The sequence below is a fragment of the Phascolarctos cinereus genome, unplaced genomic scaffold (genome assembly GCF_003287225.1).
Source record: "Phascolarctos cinereus isolate Bilbo 61053 unplaced genomic scaffold, phaCin_HiC Scaffold_726;HRSCAF=1367, whole genome shotgun sequence".
NCBI classification, from domain to species: domain Eukaryota; kingdom Metazoa; phylum Chordata; class Mammalia; order Diprotodontia; family Phascolarctidae; genus Phascolarctos; species Phascolarctos cinereus.
The window spans coordinates 42,191,074-42,212,297 of NW_027556098.1; the positions used below are offsets into that span (position 1 = coordinate 42,191,074).

Sequence of the window (21,224 nt, forward strand, 5' to 3'; positions counted from 1 at the left end):
AAAGATCAAAATTAGAAGTAGAAAATTATTAAATTTTCTAAATTGGAAAAAAAGATAACAGTAATAAAGCAGTCTCCAATACAACTTGTATAAATAAAGTATCTACTCCAAAAATGGGAAGTGAATAAGAATATGGATAAGTCTCATTGGCTATCATAATTTCTTAGAGAAATTCCATTTAAAATATTTTGTTTTAAGTTTTACATGCTCCTTTGCAAGACATTAAGAACTTCGTGTAGCATGTGGCACATAGTTAAGTACTTATTAGATATTTATTGACTAATTTATTGCATCAGACCTTGTTTTATTTATTTATTTTGGTTTTTGGTGAGGCAGTCAGGGTTAATTGACTTGTCCAGGGTCACACAGCTAGTATCATGTGTCTAAGACTGGATTTGAACTCGGAGCCTCCTGACTCCAAGGCCGGAGCTCTATCTGTTGCACCACCTAGCTGCCCTGCAAACCTTGTTTTAATACAAGGCCTCTTCTATGAGATCTGTGGTCATTTGAAAGAGATAAGCTTTTTAAATTTACACCTAAAAACAAAATTAGGCCATCCCTTTTTATAGATTTGGAAATAAATAATAAGTTGAGTCTGGCAATCCAACTTGATGGCATTTGGGAAACTTAGAGCGCTTTGAATGATCTAAAGCTACTTGTCAGCCAAAATTCTTTTTGACAGTAGTCTTCTAGTGGTGAGTTTGCAAGTACCTATGAATCTATTTTAGGTGATCTAAAAGACCATGGGAAAATGCATGGTGGGTACAAGCAGGCTTTATATTGTATTAACCATGAGAATTTGTATTCTAAGTGGCATAAACCAGTGCTTCTTAAACTGTGGGTTGTGATCCCACATGGGGTAGTGAAAAGTTTGGCAACAGTAAAAGCTTTCTGAATGTGCAACAACCAAAAATAAATTCAGAATCAAATACATAATGAATTCCAAGTGTTTCTGGCAATGCTTTCCCATGTTGCATCATGCAGTTTCCCTGCAGCCTTGGTTCTGAACACAGAGCTGGGCACTTTGCTGTCAGGCCACGCAATATCAACAAAAACTGCTGAAACCAAAAAGGAGTCACAGAAGCAGTTTAAGAAGCCCTGGTATAAACAATATCAAGCACATGTGTGACTTATGACTGGAAAAGAGGGGTAAGATTGTAATATATTGATGGGTTAGAATAAATAACAGTATAACCCAGGAGTGGGGACCCTGTGACCTTGAAGCCACATGTGACCTTCTAGAATCTAGGATGTGGCCTTTTAACCGAGTCCAAGTTTTACAGAACAAATCCTTTTATTAAGGGGATTTGTTCTGTGAAATTTGGATTCAGTCAAAGGGCCACACTTGAGGACCTAGAGGGCCACATGTGGCCTTGAAGCCACAGGTTCCCCACCCCTGGGTTATACTGTTATTTATGTAAAGATGTAAGTCCCTTACACACCGCAGACATTTAATAAAGTGTTTGAAATGAACTAATGGTATGCTAAAGGATAATACCTTTTTTCCTAACCTCCCAAAGTATTTTCCTGGTTTTCTTATTGACCTACAAGCTCATTATTTCATTTGCTTTTAAAATTATATATTTTTCTGTTTTAATTTCTAACCAGTTTTTTGAAAAATGTAGAGCTTTGCTAATTTTATATTGTAGACTCAAGTATTATGCAAAGCAGTGAAGGAAGAAGCAATTTGAAATGTGAGCAACATAGTCTATGTAGGGTATCCTAAAGGATTGTGGGAAGTATTTTTGTCTTTTTTCAATAAATCATATAATACTTGCTAAGTTTTTTAAATTAAAAAGTGACTGCAGTCATGAAAGTTTAACAAACCTTTGTTTTCAGAAAATGCTCAAATGCTGTGCTCTTAAATAGACATTTTTCTTTCTGTATCTTTGCTCTTAAAGGACTTCTTTATATTTGAAGAATTTAGTGCATGTTCCATTATCTCAATGTCAAACTATTGTGAGCTTTTCAGTCTTCAGGAGAGCTTATTATGCCTTTTATTTGGGGGGGAATCCTTAACGTTGACTAGATTCATCGTATTTAGAAACTAATAATTCAGATAAGCAACAAGGAGAATGTTGTAAATTGAATTTGATACAAGTGCAGGCTATCATTTAAGTCTTCAGTTTTTTCAAACCCATATTTTCTGCCTTATTCACCTCTTCAGATACTCTGTGTTACAGCTATACTGGATTATAGATGCTATACTATTCTTTTCATATGGACATTCCATCTCTTCCTAACCTTCACACAAGCAAGCTACCAGGACAGTGTCTGGAGCATGCTATAAGGTCAGATCAGTTTTCATCTACTCCCTGATATACTTCCATTCTTTCTCTCCTCAGATCACTGTATTATCAGTTTACTTGTTTTCTACACCTCCCAGAATATAAAGTTCTGAAGGGTAGAAGCAATTTCATTTTTGTCGGTAGTTATACATTAATAGGAGCTTCAAAACTTTTTGTAGAATTGAATAGTATATGTCACTTGCTAATCTCATTAGCTCCTGTGGATTAGTTCATTGATCATCTCTATATTATATAGCCTTAGCTTCTCTCCACTCCATTGCTGTCCTTTTCAGTACTTTCACTCTCATTATTTTCAGAATAAAGCTAAAACTTGTTACCCTCTTATTTAATGCCCTCCAAAGTCTGGATCCCAACCTGCCTTTTCGGCATCTTTTTATTATTTCCTTTTTTCGCCTAGTCAGATTGTAATATTCACTGTTTTTAGCTCTTTCCACTTTTTGTTGCCTTTACTTTTGCTTATATTATCTCCTTTGCTTAGAATATACTGACTTGCTATTTCTGTGAGTCCTAGATGCATCATGGTGTGTAATGGATTGAGTGCTAGACTTGAATAAACTATTATATAGCAGACTTTGATTCCAGTGGGATTTAGGTAGGATTTAAGGATCAATCAAAAATACTTTTAACATGTTTTGGCTTGGTGGAAAACTACAAAATCGCCAGGAGAAAATGCAGGTAAATATACTTTTTTGAAAACATGGATTTGTGAGAATATTTCCATAGTATGTAAAGTGATTTTCCCCCCCATAATTGACTTAAAACTAATTTTTTGTTAGAAATGCTAATTATGCCCTGTTTAAATAGTAATAAGAAGTAAAAATTTTTAGTATTCTTAGTTTCTTAAATATTTGGTTTTAATTAGTCTTTGATTCTCATTTCTTTTTATTTTCTTATATATATATTTGTGCATATTAGATGATCCCAGTGGCCCGGTCCAGACAAAGAATTTTTAGATCTAAATATTCAAGCTATGAAAATAATTTTGGTCACCTTGAGTCATCATCTGAGGAAGAAAATGAGTCTCTTACTTTCATAAGACAAGTAAGTAATGGAATATTAAAATGTGTAAATTAATTTTGAATAATTTTCATTTATTTTTACTTTGGACCAGCCAAATATTTGATGCCAAATTTGCAAATCCAAAAGAAATAAAAAATATTTAGAATTCAATCATTATTAGTTTTTCATAATTAATTGACTTTGAATAACAAAAACAAGTGCCATATGCATACATACACACACACATATATACAAATATATAAATATATAAAATTACTGGCAATTTTAAAGTTGAGTGGTTAAATTTAAATAATTTTTAAAATTTTAGTAATTTTTTGATCATTTGACATTGCTGGAGAAATGAGGTAAAATTTTCTGTTTTACTGGCACCAAAACTTTTGTAAGCATTTTCTTGGAACCTCTTCAAATTTATTATGCTTTCCGTCCCTTTAAACAGCATATCCTGAACATATACTGAAAAGAATTTAGGGACTTGTTGATTCATCTGGTACATTATGAATACTTATTTTGTGCCTTTAGTTGATCAGTAAATATTTACTGCGGGCATACTGTCTATCAAGCATTTGTGCCAAGTGCTGAGAATAAAGAAATAAAAATGAAAATCCCTGCCTTTGATATGCTTTATAATGTCACAGAATGATTATTTTAGAATTGGAATGAACTTCCTCAGCCATTTACCTAAAATGAAGTACTACTATAAACTTTAAAATGTCCCAAAAATGGGCATTCATCTGCTTGAAGATGTCTAATAAAGGGGAAATCACCACCTTCCAATACAATCCATTTCATCTAGGAAATTAGGAAGTTTTTCCTCATTAATAACTTTAATAACCCAGAATATCAAGGCTTTCCTTGAACTCTTTTGCTTTGTTTTATAGAAGAAAAGACAACTTTTCATTTGTAACATAGATACTTTTCTTTGACAAACATATAGTGAGTTACTATATATAAATCTCTACAAAATTTGTCCTTGTCTCCATCCTGTTTGAGATGTTCAGCTTGACTTTTTGTACAACTTTAGTTGCTTATATCTCACTCACTACACCCCATTTCCTTTCCTTAGTCTTTTTTTTCATTTTTTTAAAGTGAGGCAATCGGGGTTAAGTGACTTGCCCAAGGTCACACAGCTAGTATGGGTCAGGTGTTTGGTCTGCAGCCAGATTTGAACTCAGGTCCTGACGTCAGGGCCTGTGCTCTATCCACTGCACCACCTAGAAGCCCTGCTTTCCTTAGTTTTAAAGCCCATATTCCCTCCTACTAGACTACTTTGGCATTTTACCCACCAGTTTGTTTCATTTAGGCAGCCAGGTGGTGCAGTGGATAGAGCTCTGGGCTTAGAATCAGGAAGACTCATCTTCGTGAGTTCAGATCTGACCTCAGACACTTAGCTGTGACTCTGGGCAAGTCACTTAACCCTGTTTGCATTAATTCCTCATCTGTAAAATAAATTGGAGGAGAAAATGGCAAACTACTCCAGTATCTTTTGCCCCCCCAAAAAAAAAGCTAAATGGGGTCACAGTGAGTCATGACTAAACAACAAAAACAATTATTTCATTTAACCTTATTTGCCTTGCCAACTAATTTTTTTTCCTTTTCCTTCTCTTTCAGTCTTTTATTTCCTTACTCCTTAAACTTGTTCCTTCTCCTCCAGCTCTTTCTCACAGAACCCAGAGGTAGAATCTGGACTTGAATATTATTTTACAGATTTTCCTCAATTTTCTCAAATTTCTTTTCCCCACTATTGATTAGAGAATTCATTTTAGTCTCTGGCCTTATGTATGTATCCAAAACTGTCCCAAGTAATTTACACAATTTCTTTCTCCTTATTTAGCTCAATTCCTTCTTTTTCCCCTTGCTCTTCGTACAGTAGTTGGGAGTAGAGAAAATCTTGCTTCTTTACTATGTAAGACATTTTCTGTCTACAAGAAATTTAAAATCTATGCTGGAGAACAATATGTACAAGTGTAGGTAAATACAAAAGAAGTACAAATGCTTCTTGTTTTTTTAGTCATTCTTCCATCAAAGAATAAAATTATTGCTGTATTTTGTATTCTTCATCCCCCCATTTTTTGAATTAGGACACTTCAACTCCAGATCAAAGTGAAGATTCAAGCAGTTCGGAAGAAGAAGAAGAGGAAGAAGAATGGAAAAGTGAAGGAAAAAGTGAAAGTGACAGTGACAATTCCAGGTATTTCAGAGAATCACAATCTCAAAGCTTGAGGGCTATCTAGTCTAGTCCAGGGCTTCTTAAACATTTTCCACTTGTGACCCCTTTTCAAGGTTTTGAGGGCAAATGCAGTGCAAAGTGCGCCATGCTTTGTGTTCAGAGCCAGAACTGCAATGAAGTTGCGGTGTTGCCAGAAACACCTCCAATTCATTACTCATTTGAGTTTTAATTAATTTTTTATTTTTGTGCCTTCCGAAACCTTTTACTGTTGCCAAATTTTTCGTGACTCCATATGAGATCATGACCCACAGTTTCAGAAGCACTGGTCTAGTCTACACATAAATAGGAACCCCTTATGCAACATCATCAACTGAGTATTCAAACTTTATATTAAGAACAGGCGAATGAAAATGGAAGAGGAATAGGGGAAGGGAATAAGGATTTATATAGCACCTATGCTAAGTGCTTTTTACAACATTATTATATCATTTGGTTAACACAACAACCCTGCAAGGTACTGCTGTAATCCTTATTTCACAGTTGAAGAAACTGAGACAAATGAAGGTTAAATGACTTGCTCAGAGTCAGGCAGCTAGTAAGTATCTTTAGTCAAATTGGACTCAGATCTTCCTGCCTCCAGGTATAGTGCCACCAGCTGTCTCAAAAAAGTTGTATGTAAAATACTTACCAAGTTTCAGATATTGTGCTGAGCACTGAGGATGCCAAAACAAAATAAGACAGTCCCTGCCCTCAAGAAGTATACACTGAAGGAAATAATCATTTAAGATCAGGGAAATGTGTTTTGTTTTGAAAAGTCAAAGAGAGGGTGAGTGGAAACACAGCAAAGTCAGTTGACACAGCCCTTCCAGAAACAATGTTAGTATTGATTTGATGACCATTTCTAGACATAAAAAGTGAGTATGGGGATATGGAAATTTGAATAATTATCGATGGATGGTCAGATAGGAAGTTAAGTATAGTTTGTGGTATGGAGTTGGCTAGCTAAGGCAGGTCACATATGTTGCCTCATTTGATAGGGCAAACTTTCAGGGTCCATTCCACTTCTGAACAGCTCTCATTGTTAATGACCTTTTCCCTTACATTAGGCTGAAAGCCAGCTTTTCTGCAGCTTCTGTCTGTTGTTGTTTTGTATTCTTAGCTGAAGTAGAATAAGGGGGGAGGCAATGCTAAATTTGAAATCAAGATCTAGGTTTGAATTCCAACTTGGGCAAATCACTCAACTTTTTTAGGCCTTAATTTTCTCACTTGTACAATGAATGTGTTGGAATACATGATCTTTAAGGTCTTTTCTAGTTCTAATTCAGTAATCTTAGAAATCTTTCTCTTTTTTTTTTTTACATGATTGCCCTTCTCATACTCATAAATTAATCAGCAAATACCTATTTAGGGCCATCAAGTGTGTCAGGTGTTGGGGATGAGAAGACAAAAGGAAAATATTTGCTGCCCTAAAGGAACTTAAATTCTATAACACCATAGCTTCCCTAGGTCTTCTGTTCTCTAGCTTAAACACCTCCCAGTTCCTTTGACTTATTTTCCTGCAGACTGTCCAGACCCTTAAGCCATATTGTTTGCCCTCTTCTGACACATTCTTTCCAAGGAACTGTTCTTCAGTACTAGAGAAAGTGGTATCACCAGGTTTCAAGAATACAACAAGATGATTACTTCTCATTCTAGACATTATATCTAAGATCAGGTTAGCTTTTTTGGATGTCATGTGTTGGATTTTGGGTTTCTTTAATTTACTAGTTGGCATCTTAGATTGCTTTCTATGAATAATTGCCAAGTAGAAGTCAATAAATTTTGATACCATTTACTAGGGATAGTAATTGCACCTGTGATTTGATTAGATAGTGAGCTGCTATTGAGGAACATGTACCAATGAAGATCTGCACTTTCTCTGTCTTAGAAAGGTGCAGAGGACACAGAGATTGAATGCCTTGCCTAGTGTCACACAGCTAGTATGTATCAGAGGCAGGAGTTGAACCCAGTTCCCAGTGCTGATACCAACTTTCTGTCTATGCCAATATTGCCATTATAGTTAAACTTTTGCATTGTTTCCTTTGAAAATTTAAAGGCTCTATTCAGGACATATCATGAATTTTTATGACAAGAGTCTTACTGGTTTCATTTACTTAATACATTTTTTTATAGCGATTCTTCATCCAGATATTCTGATTGGAGGACTGATGTTGGCATTAATCTCCAACCTCCTTTAAGAACCTCATCACGTCGTAGAATTATACGGTATTGCAGTAGCTCAGAAGATGAAGTATCTGTTGAGAAGTTATCTACTCCAAAGAGAAGGCTAAAGAGGAAAAAATGTAAACCTAAGAAGTCGGTATGGAAAAAAAAATCTGTACTTTCTATGAATTTTTTTTTGCCAGTTTAATTATAAGCATTTTTTTTCTCCTTCCAACCTCTTCCTTCAAATTGGAAAAAAGAAAACAAAATTGTTGTAACGTATGCAGTTAAGCAAAACAAATTCCTACACTGGCTATGTCTAAAACATGTTTTGTTTTGGATATTGAGTCCATCACCTCTCTGTCAGGAGATGACTAGCATGGTTCATCTTTAATCCTCTGGAATACTGATTGACATTGATGGGAAATCTTAAGTCTTTCAAAATTGTTAGCCTTTACAATGTTGTCCTGTTTTTGCTTATTTCACTTTATGTCAGTTCCTGTATATTCACAGGTTTCTCTGAAACTCTCTTTTCATCATTTCTTACAGGATAGTAGTATCCTATTACATCAATAAACCAAAATTTGTTTAGTGTCTGGTTCTTTGCCACTTTTAAAAAAAAGAGCTGATATAAATCTTTTTTAGCATTAGGGTCCTTTTAAACTTTCTTTGGTCTGATTGTCATATAGGTCAAGTAGTAGTATCATTGGATGATATGTGGCTATGCAGTTTAGTGACTTTTGGGTCATTGTTCTACATTACTTTCCAGAATGACTAGGGAAAAAAATCACAGCTACATTACAATATGTTAGTGTCTGCTTTCCCTCAGCTCCTCCAAATTTTGTCATTTTTTAAAATCAGCTTTACCAATTGGCAGGTATGAGGTAGAAATTCAGAGTTGCTTTAATATGCATTTTTAAAGAATGATTAATGTTTTGGAGCACTTTTTTCTGTGGCTATTGATATAGGTTTGATTTCTTTGAAAATGCTTTAACAATTTTGTCAGTGGGAATGGCATTTTCCTTATAAATTTAAACCAATTATATATCTTATAAATTAGATCATTATCAGAGAAACTTAAGATTTTTTTCCTCCAGTCAACTTTTACCTTCAAAACCTTTTTATGTAATCAAAATTGTCCATTTTGTTTGTTGTGATCTTCTCTAACACTTACTAATTCATGAACCTTTCCTTTATCCATAGATTTAGAAGGTAAAATGTCTTCTTTGTTTCCTCTGATTTGTTTATGACATGACCTTTTATACCTGAGTCACGTATGGAGCTTATCATGTTATTTAGTATAAGATATTGGTCTGGTCATAATTTCTGCCACACTACTGTCCAGTTTTCCAACATTTTTTGTCAAGGAATAAGTGTTCAACTCCAGTAGCTGACATCGTTGAGTTTATCAAATGTTGGGCTTCTAAATACTGATTTGTTCCACTAATGAACCTTTCTCTTATTTCTTAATCAGCATCAAATTATTTTGATGATTATACTTTGTTGTATATAATTTGGGAACTGCTACTGCTGGTGCCCCAGTACTGTTTTTTTCATTATTTCTCTTGAGATTCTTGACTTTTGGTTCCACCAGATTGATTTTAGTATTATTTCTTAGTATTTTGATCGTTTGTTGCTAAATAAATAAATTTAGGTAGTGTTGTCATTTTCATTGTATTGATTCAGTTGAGCTCAATTGTGTTGAGCTCAGTTGTTAATTGAGTAATTAACATTTTTTCAATTATTTAAGTCATTCTATTTCTTTAAAGAATGTTTTGCATTCATATAGTTTTGTGGACACTAATATTTTGGATCTTTTACTGTATAGAATTTGCAGAGGATGACTCCAGCTGAGCTTGAAAATATAGAACTTTTATATGAATTTCATCCTCCAGTTTGGATAACAGATACTACACTTCGAAAATCTCCATTTGTTCCTCAAATGGGTGATGAGGTAAGAGTGATAAATTTTTTGTAGGTGTGATAAATTTTGGTAGATAATAAAATCAGGCTTACTTATTTGTTATTAATTAACTGTGTTGATTATTTCATATGCCTTAATTTTCTTTTTGTAGGTAATATATTTTCGACAAGGTCATGAAGCTTATGTTGAGGCTGTTAGGAGAAATAATATTTATGAGCTGAACCCCAACAAGGAGCCGTGGAAAAAGATGGATCTTAGAGTAAGTTTTATTACCATTTTTTGTGTAAAACAATTTTTCCTTTCTTTGCATCCCAGCACTTAACACATAGCTGACACATAGTAAGTGCTTAATAAATACTTGCTTATTTGACTATAATTAGTTTATAGGTTCATTTTACAACCTTTTGGGAACAACTATATATGCATAGTCATGTAAATTTCCATTTGTCAGTTTTATAAAAAGCAAATAACTTTACTGTTGTCTTCTAAACCTTAAGATTTAATATGGGCATTGACTTAAAGAAAAATACTATAATAAAAGGTTAAAATGCTAGTCATAAACATGAAAATAAAAATGTTATGTATTGCCTGTACAAACTGAATACTTGAATTGAGAGGAGGGTAAATGGGTAGTGCTTTCTCCAAAGGAAGAGATATGGAGTCTTTAAGAGATTGCTTAATAATGCTTTTAACAGTGCCACTCAAGTAACTTTTTAAAAATCTCTTGAAGGATCAAGAATTGGTAAAAATAGTTGGAATGCGGTATGAGGTTGGTCCCCCTACACTATGTTGCCTTAAGCTCGCTTTTATAGACCCAGCCACTGGAAAGCTTCTGGACAAGTCCTTCTCACTTAAGTATGTATTTTTCTGTTTGTTTAGTTGTGAATTAAATTTTGATATCTCTAATATGAGTATTGTTCTGTGCTAGTGGGTTGGTGCTAATAGCTGATACTTGATGCTTAAAAGGGATGAAAAACCTTGACATATCTTTTGCGTTCTGCTAAAAAGAATAAACAACAAAGAATTATAGGTATTTGAGAATGTTCATAGTTGTACCCAAGTTGAGGTCGGGAGGGGGCAACGGCAAATGAGTTTTTTTATAGCAGCTACTTGGGGTTTGAGTCTTAGGTTTGATATTCTGGTGCACTACTATCAGCATGTGTTGTGAAAATTGCTGACCTGTGAGAGAAATTTGTTCTAGTCTTTTTTGTTTTTCTGGAACGGGAGCATGTATTAGGCAGCAAGGAATATTATTGGCTGCAATAATTATGCAATGAAATTAATAAAATACATTATTTTAGATATCATGATATGCCAGATGTTATTGACTTTCTTGTACTACGTCAGTTTTATGATGAAGCACGACAGAGGAACTGGCAAGCTCGTAAGTCTTTTAAGTTTCTACAAAACTTTACGTCTTAGGATAGATTATATGACGTGATTGAGTAATGTTGATTTTGTAGTATTTGCATTCAATAATAAGTCTTTGCAAGATTAGTAGACTGTCGTTAATACTAATTTCGATTCAGTAACCATTTAGTATATGCTATTTGCAATGCATTATTTAGTAGATTCTCAACATTTTTTATTTTCAGATAGGTATGTTCTGGGAAAAGATTTACAAGATGATGGGAGAGCACAGTTGCTCTTAACATACTATTCTTAACAGTAGTATCTGCACAAGTAATCAGGATTGTTCTGGGACTAGAGGTAGAGGAAGTTTTTCTTGAAGTAAAACGTCTGGCCGAAAGGAGAAAAAGATGAGGCTGGTACATGTGAGGGTTAACATTCATATAGTCAAGTCCCAAAGAATTAAAGCTACCATTCATGTATTTTTGGAACCCCTGGAGATGTTAGAAGCTCTCATTTTATTTTCCCCTGCCCATTTAATTTTTTAAAAATTTTGTTCTCTACAACTAAACTTGTGGAGATTATATTCAAGTACTTTCTTGTGACTTAAGTTAAACAACTTTGTGGCTGAAATTCTTTAACCACATTAATTTTCCATAACTTCAGTTCAAACATTAGTTAAGTTCAGGGTGATGACATTTATGGTGCTTTAACACGTGTAATAGACACAAGTTGGTATACTCTACTTGGGTTCTTTTGATTTCTATACTAAAAAAGCTTTTTTTCTCCCACAAGAAAATCTTTGAAAGAAAATCAACTAGCTTCAAAACAAATACTAAGGCTTTTCAGCTACAATTTAAAACGTGGTCATATTTTTCCTTGCCCAGTTCATTTATGAACTGTGCCTTTTTCTGTTTCAGTTATCAGTCTTGAACTGAAAAGGTTTTTTGTTTGTTGAAATAGAGAAAAGTTATCTTGGGCAAATAGAAGAAACTACTATAAGAGTAATAGTTATCTTCAAAATATAGGCCCTTCTTAACCAGCTCTGTACTTCGGAAAGATAGCTCATTATTATGTTGAGTGCTGCATCACTTTTGTGTTATTAATTATTTTAATCTTCCCTGAATTATTTTAGGTGCCACAATATAGCCAAAATTATTTATTAGGAAGTATGAAGAATTTTTTCATAATTTTTTTCTACCTTTCATCTTATCAGGTCACTAGTATACATCCGTTTCATCATTTTCTTCTTGTTGGTTTTGTTATAAAGTTGAAGTTTTGTTTTAGAAACTGTTTATCTCTACGGTGAGATCATTTTATTAAAGATAGACTCTTCATAATTTTATAGCTAATGATACTTGTTTAATTCTTTGTTGGTATCTGATGTTCCTAGTCAATTTAAGAAATAATGTAGATTTCAAAAGTTGTATCTTAGTTATATTAGAGCATTTTAGGATATTTGACTCAATCAGTCAATAAGCTTTTATTATGGGCCCAAAGTTTTGTAAATCTAATAGGTAAGGGCTTGTATTTATTAAGTAGCTATGGTTTTATTTTGTTTTGTTTTATAAGTTTCCACAAGATACTTGGAAAATTTTTCTTCAGATAGTCTGCTTTTTAAGTATTCATCAAGCTAGAGAAGCACGCCCCATGTAAAGTTGCCCCAAACAACAACAGCTTTCATAAATATTCATAAACTATAACTCAACCACACCCCGAGTCCAGAAAAATTCCAATTAAAATAATTTAATTCCTCCCTCCATCCTGAACAATTTGATCAGCTTCCATATAACCTTAGTTGTCCTATTTGTCATCCCATTCCTAAAAAAGGGAGAATGTGGATTTGCTTCCAGAGACTAGTCTCTAATGCTGCCTTTTCTATTCAGTTTGCTGGCTATTTCTGGGATTCTTTTGTTTCCCAGTTCAGTCTCTATGAAAGTTCTTCTCCTTCCAAGGAGGAGAAATAAAAGGCATTCACTTCTACTTCTCCTTTTGAAGCTAGCCAGCTTACTGGCTGATTTCCAAAATGCTCACTGACCACTTGGTTCTTTTATTCTCCAATAGCCAGATGAAATCTTTTGTGCTCTGAGAGTCATACAGCAATTGAAAACCTCAGAAGTGTCTCTGATGGCTTGTGGCATCTTCTCAACTTTCACCCATCAACATTCAAGCAATTCATCTTGCACAATATGTTCCTTGACATTTCTTTGTTACAGTCAAGTCTCTCTAAAGACTGATTTTAAAGTGTTATGATTTATGGGACTAAAATTAATTTTAGTGTCCTAGGAGACTCCTAGTCCCACTTAGAGTATTATTCCTATGGAACTAGTTGCCTTTAACAGTACTGTTGTACTTAAAGCTACAGTAATGCTCGAAAATTTATCTGGTGAGAACTTCTATACTCAGTACGTTTTTTAGTGTAGTAATACATTATAGCCACTAAACAGCCACATTAGTTATGGCACTTTCTAGTCATTGATATGGTAATATCAATAACTCAAGTGAATTAGAATCAGTAATTTTATCAGAACTTTTATTTAAAATAAGAGAATAATGTTGTTCATTGTGTACTTCCTGCATAATCTTTTTAAAAGTCTGGTAGTTCTTTGCATTTTAAAAAATAGTTGCTATTTCCTTTGCAGGAGACAGATTTCGATCTATAATTGATGACGCTTGGTGGTTTGGAACAGTGTTAAGTCAAGAGCCCTTTCAACCGCAGTATCCAGATAGTCATTTCCAGTGTTACAATGTTAAGTATGTACAAAGATTTATGTTTACTATTCATTCAACACACATTTATTAAGTCCCTACTATGTGCACATACTATTCTAATTCCTTAAATTAGAAAGATATATATGACACAGACCCTGGGAAGATAAGATCAGAAATAACTGATACAAAGGAGAAGAACAATGGATTAACACTCTTAGAAAACTGAGTAGATAGCTACCCTTTTCATCAAGGGATAGAGGTGGTGGGTTCAGTACTAATGGAAGCTACCTGGAAGAGAAGTTGTGCCTGAGTTGGAGCTTGAACAAAATGAAGTGTGGGGTTAGGATTAAGAAAGATGTGAATAAGGAATGGAAAATAATCCAGTTTTGGTGCCATATTGAATATTTGAATAACAGTACACTTTTGTGTGGTGATTTCAGGTTTATGAAATACAACACAATGGGGAATCGTATAAGATAAAGGTAGGAAGAAATCAGATTGTAGAGAACCTTGAATGCCAGGATCAAAAGTTTATACTTTATTCAATCAGTAATGGAAAACCCGTAAAGGTTTTTGTGTAGAGTGGTAATGTCATCAGAATTATTTATTAGGATGGTTACTTGTACAGCATATAAAGAATGTATAGATAAGAGGAAGGTAGATGAGAGACAGACTTGTAATGCAGATTATTACAATAGTCTAGGTAATAAGAGGATCTGAACAAAAGCTTTTATGGTGGGAGTTGAGGAAAAGAGGGGGTGGATATGAAGTAGATTTAACAACACTTTTACATGATTGGATTTATAGTGGTGTCAAAGATGACTTGAGGATCCCTAAACTTCGGATCACTAAACTTGATTTAAAAATTTTTATAACATTGTATTTCAACATAATTGGTTTCCTTCATAATGCTTCTTTTATTTTATACATTTAATAACATTCTGAGGAGTCTATAGGTTTCACCACAATTCTGAAAGAAATATATTACACAAAAAAAGTTAATAGCCTTGGCTGTAGATGACTGGGTAGATAAGGTTACCTACCATCACCATAAATAGAAAAGTTAGGGAGAGGAACAGGTTTGAGGAGAAGAGAATAAATTCAGTTTTGGACATAATGAGTTTAAAGCTTGTGGGCCCATCCCGATGGACATGGCCAGCTGGCATTTGGAAACATGGGCCTGGCAACCTCGGGAGAAAATGGGAGCAGGAGACACTGATTTGAGAGTTGTCTGCATTAAGGGATATTATAATTGAAGGTATGGAAGCAGATGTGCTTGTGACGGGAGAGATTTTAATCGGAAAAGAGAACTAAAAATGTGAGATGGGGTAGTGAATGAGGAGCCTGCAGAAAAGATGTAAGAATGGTAAGGGAGACATGTCTGACACCAGTCAAAGAGAATAAGGAAGATGTCAAATTGTATACCAAGAAATACAGAGTATCCCCAAAGATCTTGTTTTAGTTTTAAGTTTAAAACTGAAACAAGACTTTTGAAGCATTCTGTATATTATATAATACTAAAGTTGTCTCTCCCTATAAAATGTAAGCTCCTTGAAGGCAGAAGCTGACATGCTTTTTGTATTTATATCTCTAGAGCTTAGCATAGTGCTTGGTACATGGTAAGCAATTGATTTTTTTTTATTTAATATCTGAGGGAGATGTTTTAAAAATTCATTTAGTTTAGCCTTACAGTAAGGATTCATTCTGTTAAAGATCAGAAGATGGGTTGATATTGATTTGACTAGATATAATGCCATTTTAAAGAATGCAAATAGTGTTTACATTTTAATTTTTAGAATAATTAATATTTTACATTATTAGTCATGTTCCTTTTTTTAAAATCTGCTAATGGTGTCTAGTCCCAGCCATCATTTAAAATGTTTTTTACAAAGACTTAACTCTTTCTTTTTCTCTGACCTACTGATTAAATAGGTGGGACAATACTGAAATAGAAAAGCTTAGTCCGTGGGATATGGAGCCAATTCCTGATAATGGTATGTGGAAATTAACTAAATTATAAAGAATCTTAGAATTTTAGATCTAGAAGAGGCTTTAGGGGTTGAGGTCAATTCTGTCATTTACATATGAGCAAACAAGCCCAAAAAGGAAAATTATTTGCCCAGAGTCTCACAGTTATTAGTAAACATCAAGACTTGTACCTAGGTATCTTCACCATTGTCCTATTTTCTTTTTATTACATAATTTTTATCTTTTCACTGTTTTACTTTTTAATAAAGCTGATAGCATAATAACCAATGGAATTCATTTAACACTTTAGAATTTACAATATTTTGAAGATAGTAGGAAGCGTTCTTTTTTGGTCTGGTTCTGTGGTTTCTTCAATGAAGGAAAATCCTGATATGGAACTCCTTCCTCTGCTGTAGAACAGCAAGTCATTTGTAACTTAAAGAGCTGCCTTTGGCATAGAGAGGTTAAGTGCTTTGCCCATGATCACACAGGTAATATATGTGAGAGGCAGGATTTGAACTTGTATCTTCTTTACTGAAGCTGGCCCTCTTTAGTAAGCCATGCTGCCCATGGAGGTTATTCTTTCCATTTTACGTATGGGAGAACTAAGACCCAGGGAAGTTGTGGTTTATCTGTTGTCGTATATCATGGAAGTAATGGAGCTAGGACTTGAACAAAGAACTCTTGACCCCAGATCCACTGTTCTTTTCCATTATGTTGTTATTGATAAATGTAGAAATTATAGTGCTCTTTCTTGTGATGCCAAATACTAAAGAAAAATTATTCCCAGTATCCGTTTCCTTCACTTCTGCTCACTCACATGCTGTTGAACAGATCTAGAGAAGATCATGAAACCATGCTGAGCACACTACAAATTTGTGTTATATAATCTTAACTGGAACCTCACTGCAACAAGGCAATCATTTTTTACCTCTCTAATCCACAGCAACTTTTTATCCTTCCTTAAACCTCCCACAATTCTCCTTTCCCCACCTTCTTACCTCAGAACCTTACTTCACTTTCCCTGGAAAAATTGAGGCCATTTGCTGAGAGCTTCCTATTCTTTGTTCCTTCTTCTCACATCACTCAGGTGGCTTCTCCTGCTGTTTATTCCTTCCACCCATTTTACTCAAAGAAATGACTCTTCTTGCCGAGGCAAACCCCTCTACGTGCCCAGGTGATCCCATTCCATCCTGTCTTCTCCAATAGATAACCCTCTTTATTATTCCTACATTCTCACTAATTTTCAGTTTCTCTCTTTCTACTGTCTGCTTCCTGCAGTTATGCCCATGTCTCCCCTATCCTCAAAAAGCCCTCACTTAACCTGTCCATTGTCCCCTGGTTGTTATCCTATATCTCTCCTTTTGTGGCAAAACTTGAGAAGGGCCATCTGAAAAAGACCCCTCTATCTCCTTTTCTCTTCTTAACTCTCTAAAATTTAGTTCTCTGGCTTCAATTGATTGAAACTTCTCTTTCCAGAGTTGCTTATGATCTTTTAATTGCCAAATCTAATGGCTTTTTTCATAGTCCTCATTTTTCTTGACCTCTGCCACCTTCGTGCTGTCAGTCAAGCTCTTCTCCTTGATAACTCCGTTTTCTCTAGGTTTTTGTGATGCTATTTCTTGGTTCTTCTCCTAACTACTGCTTTTTTCTCCTCTGCTGGATCTTCATGCACGTCACACCTACTAACAGTGAGTCTTATATTCTACCTCTACACTATTTCACTTGGTGATCTTATTAGCTCCTATGGTTTCAGTTATTATCCCTATATTGATGACTCTCGGAGCCATCTCTGACTTAACCATATTACCCCCCCCCCCCTTATTCTACTACTGTGGTTACCTTCAGTATCAAGTATAAAAAAACCCCTATTTGGCTTTCAAAGCCATTTGGAACCCTTTTTCTTCCTACCCTTTCATAGTCTTATTATACTTTACTACACTCAATGCATTCTGCAAGCCAGTGATACTAGCCTTCTTACTATTACTATCACATGACAGTCTCTCTCCCAAATTTTGAACATTTTGAGTGGCTATTTTTTGTGTCTAAAATACTCTTTCCTTATACATGCCTCATAGCTTTCCTGGCTTCCTTTAGGTATCAGCTGAAGTCCCACCTTCTGCAAGAAACCCCACCCAATCTTCTTTAAATCTTAATTTCCTCTCCTAATACCATTGATTTATCCTTTATATATTTTATTTGTACATAGTTGCTTGTATGATGTTTCCTTCTTTATATATACTAAGCACCTTGAGAACAGGGCCATTTTTTATTTATTTTGAGTCTTTTGCTTTTCTGTGTGTCCCCTGTGCTTAGCACATTGCCTCGTACATAGTGGGTGCTTAATAAAATGCTGGTGAACTGACTGACTAATTTGCCCATTACAATTTCACCTTTTCTGTTAATCATCTTTTTTATATTCCCTGGGCATAGTCCTTCAATCTTTTTGCTTCTGTAGTCCATGTTTGTAGTCTGATTTACATCCTTATTTGAAAAGATAGAAGCCATATTGTATGAGATCCCTTATCAGTTTTCACCTCAACATATCTCTACATATACAATCTCCTCCTTTTGTTCTGAGAAAGAGTTGTTGCTTTCTCTCCAGAAAGACACCTGGGGTTCTCCTCCCACACTTCTCTAACCTACACTCTAGGTGACTTCTCCATAGATTTGCCATTTTTAAAACAACAAAATTTTTGTTGACCTTGTAAACAGTTAACTGCTTCTTTTTTTAACTTTTCCCTTCCAGATTTCTTCAATCCATGGTTTTTGTGCAGTGTCCTTGACTCTGACTCTTGACCTCAGTACTTTGACTCCTAAAGATATTTGATGTCAACCACTTGAAATGCTTTCCTCTTTCCTTGACATCCTTATTTTCATTTCTGTGTTATTTTAGGTTTCATATTATCTGATCAAATTCAACATTTCTAAATCTAAATTTGTTATACCTTCCTAATCTGGCCAGTTTTATTAGTTCTTTTAATGATCTGATTTTTTTTTTCAGTCTCAGAATCTTGGCATTATCTTGACTTCCCACTTCCTTTACCTTTTATAATCCATCAGTTATTAATTCCTATCAGTTCTTTCTTCACTGTGTATGAATTTGTCCTTTATCTACTACCACTGTAAATATTCTAAGTTAAATATCCTCATCATGTTGCTGAGTTTTTGTGACTATTTTACTGACTTGTCTTTCTTTTATTTCTTTTTTTCCTTCAAGCTATTCTCTGTACTTTGGAAAGATTATAGGTATTTGGTGGATCTTTGATTTCATTGATGTGTATGCTCCCTTCAACAATATAGTTTATCACAATGTTTGCTCATTCTTTGTGAACTTCTGCCTATGTTCTCCCACAAGTTCACCTAGTATTGTCGAACACCTTCCTTGTAGTTTCCTGGACAAATTCCTTTTTTTTTTCTTAATTAAAATTAAAACTTAATTGCACTTACAAGCAAATAGATAATTTACGAAGAGTGCTTCCATGGCGTGCCATTCATGAAATATGAAATAATCCAGTGTTATTGTTGGCATTACTGACAGTGTTTCGGAGCATTCTGTATACAAGAGTATTATCACATTCCTACCATGATTCTAAAGTATATCCTAAACATCTGGTGACTTACATGTATTATAAAAATTAGGAAAGTTCAAGCTTCATCTTTTCCGAAATGTATTTCTTTGTTTGCAAAATCCATATTCAAATAGTTCTGTTTCTTATTTTTATACAGAAGTTCTTTCAAATACCAAATAATTATCAGAAAGGATATAGAAATAGTTGAGTAAAATCTTGATCCGGAAAGTATAAGAATTAATACATTGAGTACAATTAGCATTTATTATGACATATTTTAAAGACAAATTTTAAAATTATATTTAGAAATAAATTTATTTTTATTTGTGTTTATGATGTCTCTCCAATTGCCCTCCTCCAATTAGTCAAAAAAAAAAGGAAACGAAATGAAAACCTTTATTAAAAACACGCATAGTCCAGTGAAACAAATCCATATTTTGGCCATGTGTGGAAAAACATATGTTTCTTTCTAAATTTAATGTTTATCACTTTTATGACAGGAGATGAGGTAGAGTATTTTGTCTTCAGTCTTTTGTACTTGTAGTTTTTCATTGATCACAGTTCCCAAGTCTTTTCGAAGTTTTCTTAAATCATTGCTCTCAAAATAGCTCCCACCTACCCATGCTTACCTTCTCTAGGGTCCTATGATGATGCTGTATATGTTGTCTGCCATATCAAGTCCAAAATCATCTTCCTTAGCTTTCAAGCTCTACCCTTCAACCCTTTGCACTTCCTGGAGGAGGATAACCCCATGGTACAGCCATTAAGAGTGAGCTGAAATTTTAGTGAAGAAAATCCCTACTTCGCTGTGCCCACAAGGCAGTTAGGTGGCACAGTAGATAGAGAGCCAAACCTGGAGTCAGGAAGAACTGAGTTCAGATATGGCCTTAGGCACTTAATAGCTATGTGATCCTGGGCAAGTCACTTTGTCTCTCTTTGCCTCTGTTTTCTCAACTGTAAAAAGGAGTAATAATAGCATCTACTTCTCAGGGTTGTTGTAAGGATTGAATGAGGTAATAATATAAAGCACTTAGCATGGTGCCTGGCACATAGTAAGCACTTTATAAATGTTAACTATTAAAAGTGTAAAGGATTTGTAAAGTGAGATGTTTGAATGTAAAAGTATAGTTTTATAGTTTTATATTTTCCTATTCATTCTTTTTTTTTCTTGTGTCATATTTTTATTTATATATAGTTGATCCACCTGAAGAATTGGGAGCTAGTATTTCAGTGACTTCAGATGAACTAGAGAAGTTGTTATACAAACCCCAGAATTGTGAATGGGGTAAAAAATCCCGGGATGAAGAATGTGAAAGAATAATCAATGGCATTGATCAGCTTTTGAATCTTGGTAACAGTTTGCATTTTATTAGAAATATTGAAATTTTGCAAATCATCAATACAAATTGATGTTTATGAGATATTTACATTGTATTTTGAATTAATATTTTGGCTTTACTAGTTACCTTAATTTGACTATTTCCTTGGTGAATAATTTTGAGAGAAATGACAGGATTTAATTTCTTTTTAAAAATAAGGTTTATTGGTGTCCTTTGTTTTAATATTGTTCATTTCTGGAAATCTTGTTTTGCAAATAAGAAAAAATATACAGTGCAGTCACTGTATGGCAGTACAGTGTGTTTTAAGCTTTCAGTGTCTCAAAGATCTTAGATCCAAGTCAAAGTCTGATTGTTGACCCTTTCCCCTGCTCCTTTCCTTTGGCCTTGGTCTAAGCTCTACAAGTTTCTGACTTGGGTTTGGGTCTGAGCAACAGTAGAATGCTGCTAGACTCGGCCCTTTATTAGCCAGCTGGAAGGCTCTCTAGGCTTCATCTTGGTACAGGCTTCCTGTCCTCATTATTCCTCTGCAGGCCTCAGACTGCAGGAGTTGGAATTGAGACCCTCACCCTCACCTCACCCCTGCTCCTGGTGAATGAGCCACAAAATTGCTACTTACCTCTGACCTTGTTATTTCTACCTTCCCTCCATTGCTTCCTACTC

General features: G+C 34.5%; 1 protein-coding gene across 4 annotated transcripts in view; it reads left to right on the forward strand.

Moving 5' to 3' along the window:
- BRWD1 (bromodomain and WD repeat domain containing 1) overlaps positions 1–21,224 on the forward strand; it is a 170,796-nt gene that overhangs the window by 87,821 nt on the left and 61,751 nt on the right. For 3 of the 4 annotated variants that reach the window (XM_020973839.2, XM_020973838.2, XM_078146490.1), the window contains 10 exons: positions 3,225–3,350; positions 5,408–5,517; positions 7,669–7,855; positions 9,527–9,652; positions 9,774–9,881; positions 10,353–10,477; positions 10,924–11,006; positions 13,615–13,726; positions 15,617–15,678; positions 20,420–20,575. In XM_020973839.2, the coding sequence (XP_020829498.1) occupies positions 3,225–3,350; positions 5,408–5,517; positions 7,669–7,855; positions 9,527–9,652; positions 9,774–9,881; positions 10,353–10,477; positions 10,924–11,006; positions 13,615–13,726; positions 15,617–15,678; positions 20,420–20,575 (1,195 nt within the window). Of the gene's footprint in view, positions 1–3,224; positions 3,351–5,407; positions 5,518–7,668; positions 7,856–9,526; positions 9,653–9,773; positions 9,882–10,352; positions 10,478–10,923; positions 11,007–13,614; positions 13,727–14,124; positions 14,443–15,616; positions 15,679–20,419; positions 20,576–21,224 lie in introns of those variants that run through there. The other variant, XM_078146491.1, reaches the window with a different exon arrangement.